The 17,344-nt window shown below is 43.1% G+C and overlaps 1 protein-coding gene across 5 annotated transcripts in view; it reads right to left on the reverse strand.

Moving 5' to 3' along the window:
• Positions 1-17,344, reverse strand: part of ST8SIA1 (ST8 alpha-N-acetyl-neuraminide alpha-2,8-sialyltransferase 1) — a 132,521-nt gene that overhangs the window by 43,038 nt on the left and 72,139 nt on the right. For all 5 annotated transcript variants that reach the window (XM_045587834.1, XM_036458403.2, XM_045587832.1 and 2 more), the window contains 2 exons: positions 11,514-11,623; positions 2,650-2,742 (listed from right to left, as the gene is read on the reverse strand). In XM_045587834.1, coding sequence (XP_045443790.1) covers positions 2,650-2,742; positions 11,514-11,623 — 203 coding nt within the window. The remainder of the gene's footprint in view (positions 1-2,649; positions 2,743-11,513; positions 11,624-17,344) is intronic.

Raw genomic sequence — 17,344 nt, forward strand, 5'->3', positions numbered from 1 at the left:
CCAGGATTGAGCCCACAGTCTTGGGCAGGTGCCCTGACCAGGAATCAAACTGGCAATCTTTCCGTGCACAGGACAACACCCAACCAACTGAGCCACACCAGCCAGGGCTTTGGTGACATTTTAAAAACTAATTGTTCCATGCTTCCATATTTCCAAATCTCAGAGAGAAATGTTCAGAGGTAATACTAATGATAGCTACCCTGTTTCCCTGAAAATAAGACAGTGTCTTATATTAATTTTTTCTCCCAAAGTTGCGCTAGGTCTTATTTTCAGGGGATGTCTTATCTTTCCATGCGCTAGGTCTTATTTTTGGGGAAACACGATAACACTTATATAGTGCTTACAGCATACCAGGCACTGTTCTAAGCATTATATATAATTAAAATATATAGGTATATATGCACATACACAGATAGGGTGGGCCCAAAAAATGTACTCACACTTTAACAGCTGATAGCTCAATTTTGAAAATAAAATGTATTTTAATATCCACACAGACTTTATATTTATTCAAAGTATGTATTATATTTACATTTTGGGGGATACCCTATGCATGCATACACATACATATACATATACACACACACACACACACACACACACACACACACACATATATATATATATATACAGACACACACATACATATGCAGTGTAATTCACTATAATAAAAGTATTATGCCTGCCTTACAAAAGAGGAAGCTGATGGAGACAGTGGTAAGTAAGTTAGCCATGCTCACACCGCCCCTAAGTGGGTGAACAAGGAGTAAACCCAAGTCATATTAGTGTATAGAATCTTTACCATTAAATTCTCAAGTCACCCAACTAAAAGAATCTCTCATTAATGTGCTAAGCAACATGAATTTAAAAAGACCTATTCTAAGATAAATGTTAGTAAACTGTCTGAATTTAAATGATAAAAGTAAATTTTTAAAAAAGTTATCAGTGGAGATAGAAAAGATTTCCCTCGAACAAAAAAATAGATTTCTATTAGACTTTTGATTGGCAACACTAGAACTTAAGAAGATAATAAAACAATAACTTCAAAGTTCTGAAGCACATATGAAATATCTGAAAAAAATTTACCTGATTTAATTACCATTATTTTCATATGGACTGGGTTAGGATGATTTGTTGTTTACCTTCTTTGTAGCTTTCTCTTTTGTTTTAAATTCTGATAATGAACAAGTCTTTGTTGAAAACAATAAAATTATTGTTACAAAAATAAATATATTCACATGGACTAAATTTATTAAATATGAAAAATGAAACCATAAATTTACTAGATAAATGCAATATAATATTTTCTCATTGGAGGAGATGTTGATATGAAAGATCATCCAAGGAAAGATTTTTTTTATAAAAAGAAACCATAAAGAAAAATGTTAACAAATTATACAAAAAATGTTAAGCTCTGATAGGACATAAATTAAAAGATATGTGACAGACTAGGAAAAAACATATGTTACATAGTAGCAAACAAAGATTTAATATCTATCTTATAAACAGTTCCTCTAAATCAGATGAAAAAATATTTTTAAAAGCACAACTAAACAAGAAATACAAATAGGCAATTCATAGAAGTGCTGATAGCCAATACCCACTTAGCCCTTCTTGTATTCAGAAAAATACATATTAAGTAAGAAAATAATGTACCATTTTTCACCCAACAAACTGGCAAAAATGTAAAGGTTAACAATACATAATGAGGATTAGGAAAGAGGCAGTTTTACCCGTTGACTGAAGAGGAAGTAAATGGTACATTTTGGAAGGGTAATTTCACAATATCCCTCAAAATTAAAAATGATGTTGTATTTCTAGACTTCTATTTTATGAGAATACTTATTTAAGAGCCAAAACAAGTAGTGCAACAGTGTTTAAACAGTGACACACAAGTGCTGGCCACTTGCAGAGGACCTCCTTAGATGACAAGCACCAGAGCCCAGACGTCTGGATATTTCACTCTGAATTGCTAGCCACACAAGAGAGTCTAAAGGCAAGTCTGACTCCTCTTTTCACAGAGATCGAGTCATTCTCCACAATGAACAGTCCTTGGAGAAACAGCCTGCTGATGGGCTTCATCAACTAGAGACTGACACAAAAGTTCCTACGGCAGCTGCCAAGATTTCTGGATTCAACACTAGAGCAAGAATTTTCCATTCTGTTTTCCCATATCTGATGGATATAATACCATCATACACTCCTATACATTCTGAAAATATTGTTATTTTTATGCACACATATGCATTAGATTGACCATTTATCTTTATTCTTAATAAAACCGACGTTAATTCAGTTCAACAATCAATGCCAATCAATGAGTTGGGACTGAAGCTAACAAATTGGAAAGTAGTAGTAATGAGTAAGCAGGATATTGTGTTGCTTCTTGGGGCAAAACAATGGGTCCTCGTGTTATTTCTACCCTCTCTGAAGGCAAGAAACAGAATCCCAGCAGAAGCATGAGATGGTGTTTGGATTCCCACAATCCTAGCTAGTTTATTTACAATTCCCTTCTTCATCCTTCCTGCCTGTCCAGATGGTGTCCTTCTTTGTTTCCTTAAACTGAGTTATGTTCACTGTCTTTAGATGTTTGATGCTTCAAAAGCCTTCCTCTCTAGTTCCTCGCCAATGGAAGTCATAAATGCTTACCTTTGCCGAATTATGCTGGGGTTAGCTGTCACTAGATGACTTTTGGATCCAACATCTTTAGTGTATTCACTTGACAAGGGAGGAAGATTGCATCTAGGGAGACAAAAACAAACATTTTAGAATGGTTTACCCATCTTCACTGTCAGTTATCACAACAAATAGGACTTTTACTAAGTCTAGCTCAATTAACAAATAACTTTTATCACCTCTCCCTTTTAATGGACATCATGACTATCAGCACCTTCAAAACACTGTCATAAAAACGAATCCTGTTTTAGAAGAAAGAAAACATCAGCTGCAGAAGTAAATGATCTATGAAAGGAAAGAGAAATAACTGGAATAAATTTATTCCACTCAAAATATTTTTGAAGTGGGAGGACAGGGAGCGTTAGACCTGAAATTGCAGCTCAGGAGTGTGGGACACGAGAGGACACAGAGCCTACACTGTACTCTGCATACCTCTCAACCTCAAGAGACTGGGAGGAGTTGTATTTGTTTGTGTTTTTCCCAAATTCTAAATTATAATAGTACATTCAGGGCAAAACCTGCCTTGAATGTACCATTATAATGTGCTAAATCAATGCAGGTCCCCCTTTTGTGTACGTGACCAATGTATGGGTTGACTATTGATGAAGTCATAGTGATCTGTCACCTAGAGAAATGAAATGATTCTCCACCATCCCAGGTCAGCCAAGGAAAAGAGTATGTTTTCCTGGTGATGGAAATAACACTCTCACTCTCTCTCTCTCTCTCTCTCTCTCTCTCTCTCTCTCTCTCTCTCACACACACACACACACACACACACACACACACACACACCACTCTGGTTTGCTTTGCGTGGCCATGTTTTATGAATGTGTACAGTGGGAAATATGGCAATTGCAAATCCAAATCTCGTGGCTTTCTGCCAGTGGGAAATTAGACCAGTTAATTCATCTGACTGGACTCAGTTTCCCCTTTAGACAAGTGAAGATGGTGTCTTCCTTTCCAATAAGGTTGTTGTTAAGATTAAAAGGAAGAATATATAAACAGCCCCTGCCTTTATGTCCCACACATAGTAAAAGCTCAAAAATATCACCAATCAGAAATAGCATGTCAATGTAATTAAATACACATCTATTACTTATGACAATCTCAAATGAATCTAGTTTTCACTAGGTTTTATTTTATTACTGTGTCCTAGTTTCTCCTCTCTACCCATATCTCTAACCTGACTTCTACAACATCAGGGCATCACTAACTTTTATTACTTCAACAAACTAAAGCATTGTTTGTTTGTAGGTAACAAGGTCTTACAAATATGAATGTCTCTGCAGTTCCCCAACTAATAAATTTTTCCCAAACAAATTTTCCCCAGGACATGGAATTTTCTGGGCATCCACTCAGCTGATCAGCTGGAGTTCCCTTGGTGTTGTCTCTTACTCACCCTGTGACTCCTCCCACATCAGGGCATCTTAGGTGGAAACCTGTCTCCATTGATTCAGAGTCTTCCTTTCATCTGCTCTTTGGTTATGAGATACTGGTTTCTGTGGCAGATACCCACAGATTAGTCAGCTGGCCAGTGACTTCTGAGTGTCCCCTGAGAACAAACACTGTGGGAACCCAGGGGGAAGCCCGAGTCGCAGAGCCTGCTCTTGAAGCATCTCCAGCCTAGCAGTCACATGACATCCCACGTGGTATCTGAGGACCCTTCTGAGGGAGTGAGCTTATACATTAGCAACCGGGTTCATCCGGCAGCGGGCTGACTGTGGGCTTGTGATTTAATTGATCTTTGCAAACCCAGGCTAAAATCTGGACATTTGTCTCTTGAAGAAGCTTTGATCTTGATGGTCCTTCATACCATTTGAAAATCAACCAGTTTACATTAAAACCAGAAAATTTGAATATTGCTGAAGAGTGCAGTCAACCTGCCTTGTCGTTATGAAATGAAGCAAATGCTTTGTTTTTCTGTGTGCTCCCTGTAGGTGGATCCATGCCTCAGATGTCTAGGTTCCTTCATACCTCCTACCATAAGTTAAACGCTCAAGAGACACTTGAAGGTACCGACTGCCAAATCCTACAGCAGAGGGAAATGCTTAAAGCAATAAAGATAACCTTTTATAAATGCATTCCTGTAAAATAATGAAATTATGTTTTCGTGTAAATATCTGCTTTAAGTTCTTCTGGGACAGTGGTAGGCAAACTCATTAGTCAACAGAGACAAATATCAAAAGTACAACGCTTGAAATTTCTTTTGAGAGCCAATTTTTTTAAACTTAAACTTCTGCTAACACTACTTCTTCAAAATAGACTTGCCCGGGCTGTGGTATTTTGTAGAAGATCCATACTCAAGGGGCCAAAGAGCCGCATGTGGCTCGAGAGCCGCAGTTTGCCGACCACGGTTCTGGGACAACTTTCTCTTCAAGTGCAATGTCTCTGACACCTCCCTGTAGCTCCTTTCTCAGAAAAAGCACATTATAATTTTAGTTGCTCAACTCCTAAACTGATCATTACATAAAAGGCACATTTAAGACAGACAAATTGTTTCCAATAAGGCATAAATTGTGTAAAAGTGTTTCAAAATTGGCTATTGCTTGCTGTCATAATTAACAGACATTAATGGCTTAAGTGTCTTAGCAACTTGGCTCACGAACCTAAAAGATGTGATCACAGAACTGATGAAAATGAAATATTATTTGAATTAGGGAGTGGAGATGGGTGAGGAATAGGGTGGCGAGGAATCTTTAAATTAAAAAAAAAAAATCCTAAGGCACAAGAAGTCATGTGAGGACAGAAGAGGGGCCATGTGAAGATTGAAGGGAAGCGGCCAGGAGCCCCCAGAAACTGAAGAGGCAGGAAGGACCCTCCCCTGAAGCCCTCCCAGGGAGCACAGCCCCAGACACCCTGATTTCAGATTCCAGCCCCAGAACGGGGTGAGCACGTGTTCCTGTTTGTGTAGGCCAGTTTGTAGTGATCGGATCAGCAGCTCCAGGAACTAGACCCCTCCTTGCCCCTCCTTTTGGGGCTTTGACCTGGTTCTGGGAACAGCTGAGCCCTGTACCCAGCAGGGGAGACTCCCTAGGGCTCACAGGGAGATCCATCCCTGAGTCTGTGCCCCGTCCTGTCTCCCGCTCCCCTGGGAGAGTGACAGTGCAGTGGGCAAACCAGGGCAGGCTGCTTGGTGGGAAGTGCAGGCTATGTGACTCCTCACCACCTTGCCAAGCCCCCAGTTGCAGGATGATGCAGGGTACTCCCTGCCCCGCCCCGACCTCCCAGGCCTTCCCTGTCCAGCCTGGGCTTCCTCTTCCTGGAGCACTTGGGCTGAAAGGAGCCAGCAACTGGGTTGTCATGCCCATATTCTAGATGCCAAAACTGAGGCTCAGAGAGGAGGAGCAGAGGTCTGTATCCCCAGCCCACCTCCCCCTCAACTCAGCCCAGCTCACAGGCAGTTCCCCCAGCTGCCATGGTGTCAGAGGAAGAGAAGAAAGGGAGGGAAGGAGGGAGAAGGAAGGGGAGGGGAGGGGGAGAAGAGAAGAGGGGGAGAAGAGAGGGGAGAAGGGAAGGGGAGAAGGAGGAGGGGATTTCTGAAAAGCAATCCAAATATACACACCAGCTGGCTCCTCCTTCCTCACTCCTCTCCAGCTTCCAAGCCTCCTTTTGTGCAGGTAGGCAGGGCCTCTTCCTGGCCTGGCAGCCAGGAGCAAAAGAGGTCTGGGAGGCAGAGGGTCCAGGTAGTGGGTTCTGGGACCCCAACCTCACCTAGCAGATTTCCTGGATCTGGGCTACATCACCCTCCCACAGTTCCCAGACCAGGCAGGCTGTTTCCTGTCTCCCTGCTTTCGCATATGCAGTTCCCTCCACCTTGAATGCCCTTCCTCATCCTTCAAATCCCAGATCAGTTTAACTCCACCGGAGAACCTTCCCTGAGTCACGTGGAGCTCACCCTGCACCCACCATAGTCACAGCTGTTTTCTGGGGGCCATGAGGCCTTGGGGATGCTAGCTTTGCCTTTGTACCCCAGCCCCTGGCACAGTCAGGTGCTCAGTAAATCCAGAATCAAGGGAAGGAGGGAGGAAGAAAAGGAGCAAAGGACATACCTCTCATAGGATTGGAGGGGATCTGGACCCTGAGCGCCTGGCACAGGGCTGGGCACAGAGCAAAGCCCACTCCCTTCCAGCCGCCTCCACTTGAGCCTGGGCTCCAGCACCTTCTGCCTCATCTGATTTGGAGCCGGCTCAAGTGTCGCCTCCATACCCACAGCCTATGTCTGTTGCCCATTTGGATGCAAGGTAATTACACCAGGATGCAGACGTGCACTTGACTTCATAAGGAGCTTGAGTGTTTGGGAAAAAGGCCTTCATTCTCAGAAATCCTGGACTATGCAAACTTGCAAGGGCCTGAGGGCTGACCTTGAGCACAGGTTTTGACGAGGAATACTTTCTGTAAACAAAGCCTTACCTGATGGCCATTATATAAACCAGATGGAAACTAACTGCTTGGGGCGAAGTGGTGCATGTGGAAGGTGCCTAGGAGAGGGACCAGAAACCCTTCCCCTGTAGCTCTGGGTCCCGGAGAGATGAGGTTTAAGGTTGGTCCTGGGGGGGATGGGGCAGCCAGGAGAGAGGGAGAGGCCTGGGAGAGTCTAGTGGCTGGCATTTACTAACTGGTACAGAGGGGCCTCAGAATTTTCAGAACTGCGTGTTCATGCCAGTGTGGCTGGACCAACAAACTCATCTTTCACAGCAAGAAGTCAGTCTAAACAAACAAAAGTGAAAACACGTCCTTGGCAAAAATCAAAATGACTTCAACCTTTAAGAAAGATGCTAAAAGCACTTTTTTTTTTTTTTTTTAGTTAATCCTCACCCAAGGATATTTTTCCATTGATTTTCAGGGAGAGTGGAAGACAGAGAGAAACATCAATGTGAGAGAAACACATCAATTGTTTGCCTCCTGCATGAGCCCTGACCAGGGCCTGGGCCAGGGAAGAGCCTGCAACCAAGGTATGTGCCCTTAGCCGGGAATCAAACCCTGGACCCTTTGGTCCAGAGGCCGACGCTTTATCCACTGAGCCAAACAGTGGATAAATCACTTTTTAAACTTTATGTACATAAGTATGCAAAACATGCACATTTTAGCATATTCAAAGGCATCACAATTATGTATCCCTGAACCACCCAATTTCTCTCTTATCTCTGTCTTGCAGACCTTTAAGATAAATTTTATTCTATAATGTTATTTTTTAAAGTCTTATTTTTGGTTATAGAGCCAATGTTCACTTTGAAAAATGGGAAATTAGTTTTTGGCATTAGATGTATTTGAAAATGTCTAACCAAAAAAAATTATAGCATTACTATACTCCCATCCTAAAAGACATTTTGAACTGTGCTCTGGTATATTACTGTGAACAGGTAAGGCCATAACTGTAACTGTAACTGTAACTGTTCAGATACCTTATAGTCTAGAAACAGATGTACTACCGTATTTTTCGGACCATAAGACGCTCCGGACCATAAGACGCACCAGTTTTTAGAGAAGGGAAATGAAGAAAAAAAGATTCTGAAACAAATAGTGTCCTAAAATATTTTATGTGCATTAAAACCCAACATCACAGTCATAAACACATGTAATCAACCCTGTAAAGTAAACAACAGCATTTAGAACCATTTTAGAGCCGGGCAAGCACACAGAGACCACACAGAGCCGGGCAAGTAAAAAAACTTTTTTTTTAAAGTATATGTGTAGGCTATATTTGGACCATAAGACGCAGGGACTTTTTCCCCCCACTTCTAGGGGGAGAAAAGTGCGTCTTATGGTCCGAAAAATATGGTATGTCCTTTTTATTTTATTTAAACTTTGACCATTTATTTTTTAAAAATATATTTTATTGATTTTTTACAGAGAGAAAATAGAGGAATAGAGAGGTAGAAACATCAATGAGAGAAAAACATCGATCAGCTGCCTCCTGCACATCCCCTACTGGGGATGTGCCTGCAACCAAGGTACATCCCCTTGACCGGAATCTAACCTGGGACCCTTCAGTCTGCAGGCCAATGCTCTATCCACTGAGCCAAACCAGTTAGGGCTACTATGTCCTTTTTAATCAAATTTCCTTACTTAATTTTTAATCTTGAATATATGATACTATCTCAATTTTCTAAAGATCCCCAAAAGTGTGTATCAAGCAGCCATTTATAAATAGATCTATAAATGGTCAAATAAAAATAACTTTAAAATAATTCATCAACATTTAATGACTTTCATATTATAAACCATAAACGAGGATTTTTTTTTAAATCAAATGCTATAAAAATGGCACTATTCAAGAATTTAAATAAACAGTACAAGGACACATAGCTCTACCTATAATACTACCTTCTTTGAATTTTTTTCAATCCTCACTGCCTTCACCCATCTATGAATGTTATACTTCTTCATACTGTGCTGGGACTCTAATCACAGGAACTCATTAATTCTAAACTTGAATATATCAACACCAGATTATATACAAAGCAAACTTAATCTGGTTTATTTGCAATAAATATGGCCCTCCTAAATAATCCCCTAAAATGCTTGGGCCTAGTCTTCCACAGGTAACCTTTAAAATATTCATCTTCCTAAACATAGTGACATACACGCACTTGAGAATATAAAAAGACATTGTTTGCGCTGCCTCCCTGAACATCACATTAAGACCTCTTGAAACCACTTAACTTTCCTGATTCTGTGAGTATAATATGATCCATTCTTTCTTCCTTACATGGTCTTTGGAAAGAGCAAATTAATTTATAATTGGGAGCAATTTGAAGGTTTAAACGACTCCATGAACTGTGTTACAATACACGATACTCCTACAATTACAGACAGAATCGGGAGTTCCTACAGTGGTAAGGCTTGAGGAATTATCTGCTTCCACTTCTTCAAATACATTAGAGAGCCGAGGCCCAGCCAAAGAAAAAAGACCTGCTGGAGATTACACAGCTAGTTTGTGGCAAGGGCCTGCCCTCCCACCTCTCTATTTCCCTCACTGGCTTTTCAGGCTCTCCTGAATGCCAGTGTACTGAAGTGAGTACTTGATTCTGACCCGGGGTCTCTGTTCTCTCTCTGCTCTCCAGGTGATTGTTTCCACTCCTACATCCTAAATAGGTCTACAGCCCCCTACACCCCCCTCACCCCGGGGCCACTCTCATGACTCAGGACACTGCCACAGCCCGTGGTGTCTTCCCCACAGTAAAGTCTCCTAAAAGGCTGCTCGAGTGCTCAGGATGGGATGGCTCTTCCTCAGAAAGTCCCAGCTCTCTCTAAACCTCCCTCCCCTAGCCCCCCAGCCCCACCCTGTCTGTCTCTGAATTACCCCAACCAGAGCACCAGCGCGCCTCCAGGTTCTAAGCCCATGATAGAACTGTTCATCATACCATTTCCTGACCCGGCTAAGGTACCCAACAAACAGAAGTCATATTGACTTGAATGAAGAGAACTATTTTCTTCTCCACGTTCCTATTGTTTGCATATATTGCCAAAGTAATAATAATAATTGCAATGGAGAGAAAAATGCAGTTCTACCCTGGAAAAACAGTGGCAGGACATCTGCCTGGAGGAAACATGGCTATAGAAGATTTCCCCATTCTGCTGCAGGCTTCACCGTTGAGATTAAGTTTTTCCAGACGCGCAACTCTCGTTCTCCGGGAGGAAATCGGGTCCTGCCCACAAATATGGCTTCTCCTGAAACACTCCCAAATAGTCTTTCCTCTCCCCTACTCTGCTTAGCTCAGAGGTGGTGTGGTGATCTCTTGGCTACCTTTTTCCATTCAGACCATTACCCATTATCCTTCAAAATGAACACAAAGACCACATCCACTTCCTTCCTTTGCTCAGCTTTCCAACCTCTGAGTGCCTTCATTTTTTTCAATAACAAATGTCTCCTTTTTCTACAACACATCTGAGCATCCCAGGAGAAGGTGAGCTCCAAAATCATACACTCCAGTGGGCCATTTTTGGCTTCAGCTCTTACATTCCACCTCTCCCTCATCCTGGCACCCCCTCCCCGCACCACCACCACCAGTCTCTGAATGACCCTATCATTTGGCCCCATCTGGCTCCTCCCTTCCTTTCTCCTTTATGTCCCTCCTTTCTATTCAGCCCAGACTCTAGGTGTGTCACTTCACACGCTTTCCAGCCAGGACCCTCCATGCTGTCACTCTCTGTCCCTCTTTCCTTTCATTCAGACAATCCCAGCTGTGTCAATCCAATCACTTGCTGTCCTCACTCTGGTCAAAATCACCCGACTGTACAGGTTGGTGCCAGGACAGTGTGGTGGTCTGTACCCTTGGCGGGATGTGCCTCAGCGATTCCGTTACTCCGCTGCTGCAGAAGCCTCCGTTTTCTGCTGAAAGCAATGCTCACATCACTACTCTGCTCAGTCCTTTATTTCAAGCTTACTCCTTGCTCCAAATTTATCCCCTTGCCTTCCCCCCGTTTTCCTTCTCAGATCAAATCCCTCTTCAAATCCCACCTGCTACTTACAGATGCTTTTGTGAAAAGCAGAGAAAATGGTATAGAATGACATGAATACATTAAAATATTTATGCATGCAGAGTTAGTCTTCAGAACAATTTTTAAAGTTTTAGGCATCCGACTGTGTAATCTAAAATGAAATCTGCCTGCTCCCACTCTGGGGGTCTGTCAGGACCTTGAAACTTTCTCAGCTTTGTACTTTCTGGGGCACACACTGCTCTTGTGAACTCGCTTGTGTATGGACTTGAAGAGAAGCTAAAGAGCAACTACAACTGATTAATCACAAGCGACTAGATTTCAAAGACCCCAGGGCTTGTGGGGGGGGCAGAGAGGAGAGAAAAGGCAGGGGCCACGCTGTGGGTGCTCTGTCTTACCGCATGACAAAATTTGCTTCATCTATTTGACGGCCACAGCCACTCTTCTTCAGAATCCCACCATTTCCCACCACCGCACATTTCTTCAAGGGCAGCTGGAATGGGGTTGCCTAGCAACAGAAAACAAGGCGGTTTTTCACTGCAGAGAACACACAACTACTCACAACATCTTTGTTTACAGCAGACCCTTTGGAGGAATTTGACCGAAGTTTGGGCAGAGCGAAGGGAACATGTAAAAAGAAAGATGCAAGAATTTTGTTGAACGAACTAGCCTGTTCCTTTAAAATTAAAAAAAAAAAATTAACTATCTGCAGTATATTTTCCTTTTTTGTTCCCCCTGCATCAAATTGGCAATGCACATAGTGTCTGCTGAGGAAAAGGGGAAAATCCAAGCTACACACAGACATATTTTTTAAGGCAATAAGCCGGGAACAAATGCAAATGAATTATGCTCCCCAATTGAATGCAATTTCATTCATTCATGTAATTGGTCATAATCATTCAACAAACGTTGCTGAGCATTTACTATGCTGATTGTTGCTGACTGATACCAAGATACAGAAGCCATATGCCTCGGGATTCACAGTTCGAGACGTCAGTGGAGTATGACATATATACGTAGGCAGCAGACTCTAAGACAGTGCTGACATTGCTGTAGGAGAGAGAAGCAAGCTCCAAATATTGTGAAGAATCCTAGAGAAGGACAAGAAGGCTTTTTGGCTACGTCGCCTCAGGGGAAAAGGGTTCTCGAATCTTAAAGGATAAGCGGTTTGGCCAGGCAGGGAAAGCAGCATAAACAAAGGCACAAAAGTATGCTGAGAGCCAGTGCTGTGTTTACCAGCAACTGAACGCTCTGGGTGGTTCTGTTTAAAACTTAGGAGTCACTGAGATGCTGAGAGCCAGTGCTGTGTTTAAGAGCAACTGAATGCTCTGGGTGGGTCTGTTTAGAACTTATGAGGCACCGAGGGGCAAGTGACTTGTAACTGAGCCAGACAGCATGTGACTTTCTTTCTGCAAACATGGACTAGGGGAAAAAAAATGTTCACTGTACCTGAATGTTCCCTGCAGCGCTATTAATAGTACCAGGGAATATCCAAACCCAGCAATAGCCCCTGGAAGTGAAATGCGTCATTGCAGTCTCTTTTAGCTAGATCAGCAAGAACGACCAGATACAGAATTTCCTGCTGGCTGAAACAATGCATAATGATGGGAGTTCCTTGGGAGACCTTACTATATATAACTGACACATAAAACAGCAATAGTGATATTAAGTAGGCCATCCTGGATGAATCTGAAGTAGATGATATCGGTTATACCAAAAGAACAAATGGAATAAATACATAAATGTATACTATAAAGGTCTTGCCTAGGCATAAAATAAACAAGAAAATATTTAGAGACATCTTTGTGCTTATTGGTAGTTGAGGTAGGCTCCAGACCCAGCACAAGAAGACAGTTTCCCTTCCTTGGCTTCTACAATAGGATGTAAAAGGAACAATCAGAGCTATGGATATACAGTTAATAAAGATACAGTACTCAGCCCAGCCGACATGGCTCAGTGATTGAGCATTGCCTATGAACCAGGAGGTCATGGTTCAATCCCCAGTCAGGGCACATGCCCGGGCTGTGGGCTCCATTCCCCGTGTGGAGCGTGCAGGGGGCAGTCAATCAGTGATTCTCTCTCATCATCGATGTCTCTATCTTTCTCTCCCACTATCTTCCCCTCCGAAACCGATAAAAATATATTTTAAAACAATGCAATGCTCAAAGTGTAAAGTCTAAGCATTTGCCCGCAGAATTAAGAATTCCCTCCATGACCACAACAAAGACCAGTCCAGGGGACTCCAGAGCTGGATACACAGAGGAGAAATGGGAGAGGCCAGCTCTCTCACATACCTAGGGTAATCTGGGGTACTTTTCTCAGTCACTCCTGAGAGGAGGGTTTGAAACCAATACCCGAAACACATTAGTTAGATCTATAAATTGTTAGATATAGATTTGTGTCTTTTTGTTCAAGATAGCTATTTCTTTATTGCACAAGGATTTTCTAAGTGCCTGCGATTTCAGGAATTGTCCTGGGTGACAGGAAAGTGATAAACGCTGTTCCACTGGAGCTTATATTCTAGTGGCAAATGGATGATAAAGAAAGATAAATGAGTAAAATGAACAGTATGCCAGGTGGTGGCATGGACTGTGGAGGGAAAGAAATCATTGGCATTAGAGGACCAGCGCATGCTTTTGAAGAGAAACTGCAATTTAAACAGGTGGTTGGAGAAGAACTCAAAGGAACCATGTAAGCAAATCCTTGAAGGAGATGAGGAGTGAACCTTACCAGTATGGGTGGGGACCACTGGTGTAGACCTGGAGGAGGAAACATTCCTGGGGTTTGAAAGGACAGCCAAGAAGCCCATTGTGTCTGGTGATGAGTAAGCAAGGGAGACAGAAGTAGAAGAGGAGATCAGAGAATTAACTGGTGAGGAGGTTGGGGAACAAATTCTGTAGGGCCTTGTAGGGTATGGTAAAAACTTAGAATTTTAGTCTAAGAACTAGAGGCCTGGTGCACAAAATTTGTGCACGGTGGGAGAGGGGGTGTCCCTCAGTCCAGCCTGCACCCTCTCCAATCTGGGACCCCTTGAGGGATGTCCACTGGGATCGGGCTTAAACGGGCAGTTGGACATTCCTCTCACAACCCGGGACTGCTTGCTCCCAGCTGCTTGCCTGCCTGCCTTCCTGATTGCCCCTAACTGCTTCTGCCTGCCAGCCTGATCACCCCCTAACCACTCCCATGCAGTCTAACTGCTCCTCTGCCAGCCTGTTTACCCCAAACTTCCCTCCTCTGCTGACCTGGTCACCCCTAACTGCCCTCCCCTGCAAGGTTGATCACCCCCACAGCCCTCCCTTGCATGTCTGGTCCCTGTCAACTGCCCTCCCCTGGGGGCAGAATCTTTGACCACATGGGGACAGCCAGCTTGTGTGTTGCAGTGATGGTCAATCTGCATATTACTCTTTTATTAGATAGAATAGAGGCCACAGGCTCACATCCCCCAGATGCTGTGGCCCGCCCACCTGAGCCTGCTACAAGCTCGGCCTACTAACCGTTATGGAGTAACAGACAATTTACATATTTATCCATTATGAAGCATGAGAATCAAGTCACTGAATGGTGAGCAAAAGAATGACAGTATTCCATATTTTGGGACCATCACTTGCTGCTGTGTGAACAGGCTGTAGGATGTCACGGGCATAAAGAAAGAGACCAGTTAGGAGTCTCGTGTAACAAAAGACTAAAGATTTTGGTGGTTTGGACTGGGGTGACAGCAGCAGAGTAGTGAGAAGTAAGCAGATTCTGAAGATATTTGGGAAGAAGAGCTGATGCAGTGGAAACAGGGTAAGAGAAAAAGAGAGAAATCAAGACTCATGCCAAGGTTTTTGGCTTGAACAACTGTAAAGATGGACTTGCCATTGACTGAGATATGAAAGATTATGAGAGGAGCAGGTTTTAAGAGAATGATCTGGACCTTAATTTTAAATATGTCAAGTGTGAGATGCCCATTAGACATGTAAGTGGCAATGTCAAGGGGCAATTGGATATATCACAATATAGTTAGAAAACTAGTCTTCTCTGGAGATAAAAAGTTAGGAGACCAGCTGGTGAATGAATGTAGACAGTGAAGAGAAGAGGTCTAAGATCTGGATGGATCCTGGGGCACTCCTCAGGAGAATGATGAGAGAAGGTTAAGGAAGAGTGACCAATGGAATTGAGGCCCGGTGAATCAAAAATTCATGCACTGGAGGGAGAGTCCCTCAGCTTGGTGTGCCTCCTCTCACAGTCCGGGAGCCCTCAGGGGTGGGAGGTGACCCAGCGATCAGGGGAAGGCGATGTCCCCATCACACAGCTGCTGCTGCTGCTACTGCTGCTGCTGCCACAGCCTCAGCTGGCCCTGGTTATCTGGGTCTCAGGAAACTCTGGGCTGCTGGGCAGCCGCCATCCAAGGCTTGCCTACATCTGGGGCTGGCCTTGGGTGGCTGGGCAGCCACTATCCGAGACTTGCTTGTGCCTTGGGCCTGCCTTGGGGGGCTGAGGGCCTAAGGGGACTGGGAGACTCTGGAGACAGGCATGCAGGGCGAGCCCAGCTGTGCTGCATGCCTGCCACCCCACCAGGGCTGAGGAGACTGGGCGCCGCCATCTTGTGGCTGTGGGCGCCACCATCTTTGAGGGCATGGCAATCAATTAGCATATTCCCTCCTTATTGGCTATGGGCACCACCATCTTTTTGAGGGTGTGATGGTCAATTAGCATATTCCCTCTTTATTAGATAGGATATATCAAGAGGGAAGGAGGAAAATTGCATCAAATGCTACTGACAGTTTAAGTAAAAAAACAGCTAAAACTTGCCACTGGTTTTAGCAACATGGAGGTCACTGGCAACCTTAATAAGGACAGATTAGGTTCAGTAGTGAGGACAGAAGACTGATCTGAGTTCAGTGAGTTATACATGTATATTTGCACATCTATGTTAATATACTATTGTTTATTTGAAAAGTGGGGATCACTCATCCTCAACTAATTCTTAGTCTGCTTTGTAAAACCCAACCTAAAGCCCCCTCCTTGTTGTTAGAGAGCTTCCAGAACCAGACTGACTGGCAATCCCTAGTTTCCAGACAAGAATCTGGGCCCAGAACAAGATCTGGGAAGCAGCAGCAACAGCAGCATAAACCTGAGTACAAACAATCCCCCTGACTTCCAGGTGGGGGAATGTGGGGTAGGCTGTCAGACCCTTTGGCATTCTATTTCATGTCTCCAGAAGGAGACAAAATCACATAGGATTTCATGAGATTATATGAGACTAGAGGCCCCGTGCACAAAATTTGTGCACCAGAGGGGTCTCTCTCAGCTGGAGGGGAGATGTCTGACTACTGCAAAGGTGGGAGAGGTTCCTGCCACCGCAGCTGCACTCAACAGCAGTGAGCCCAGCTCAGGGCTTCTGGCTGAGCAGCACTCCCCCTGTGGGAGCGCACTGACCACCAGGGGGCAGCTCCTGTATTGAGCGTCTGCCTCCTGGTGGTTAGTGCACATTATAATGCCCAGTAGTTTTGCCATTCAGTCAATTTGTATATTAGCCTCTTATTATATAGGATGATGTACGTAAGGCAAATCTCAAAGCCACTGGCATCATCATCCACTGATCTTCCTTCACTTCTCTCATCCCTTTCTTCCTTCCAGCAAATTTTTCTGACTCATTCAAGCCATGAAATACGTAAAATCCATGGGTAAAATGGTGATTTATTTAACTCTGTCTTAACAACTAGAATAATTTTATTAGCAGAACATTTAACTGTTAAACCAATGAACTATAAAAAATATTTGTAAGCCCTCCAACAAAAGCCCAGAAAAACAAAAGCCATTTTTGACTTTTTTCTGGCAATGTTTGTTTGCTGCTTCATTTGATCAATTGCTAGCTCTCACACAAGCAATTTCATTTCAATAAATATTTCTTGAGTGCCTGCATGCACTCTTCCGGGCATTGGTAATACACCAGTGGACAATAAGAGATCGCTAAAAAAAAAAATTTAATTAAGAAAACACTGTGGACTTATTTAAACTAATTGAGATAATATCATTATTCTATTTTAGAACATACCATATCTCAACTTGACAATGGTCAATGTTTACCAGAATAATGTATTAACAAGGTGTTCTCCTTTTGGAATATACTACATAGGAAGAACTTTTGATCACCCATTTCCACAAGAATATTATGATTTTGGCAAGGAGTACTTTTATTAAAAACACTCCATCCTTTTTTTTAAATGTATTTCATGCATTCATG

The sequence above is a fragment of the Pipistrellus kuhlii genome, unplaced genomic scaffold (assembly GCF_014108245.1).
Source record: "Pipistrellus kuhlii isolate mPipKuh1 unplaced genomic scaffold, mPipKuh1.p scaffold_m20_p_3, whole genome shotgun sequence".
In the NCBI taxonomy this organism is placed as follows: domain Eukaryota; kingdom Metazoa; phylum Chordata; class Mammalia; order Chiroptera; family Vespertilionidae; genus Pipistrellus; species Pipistrellus kuhlii.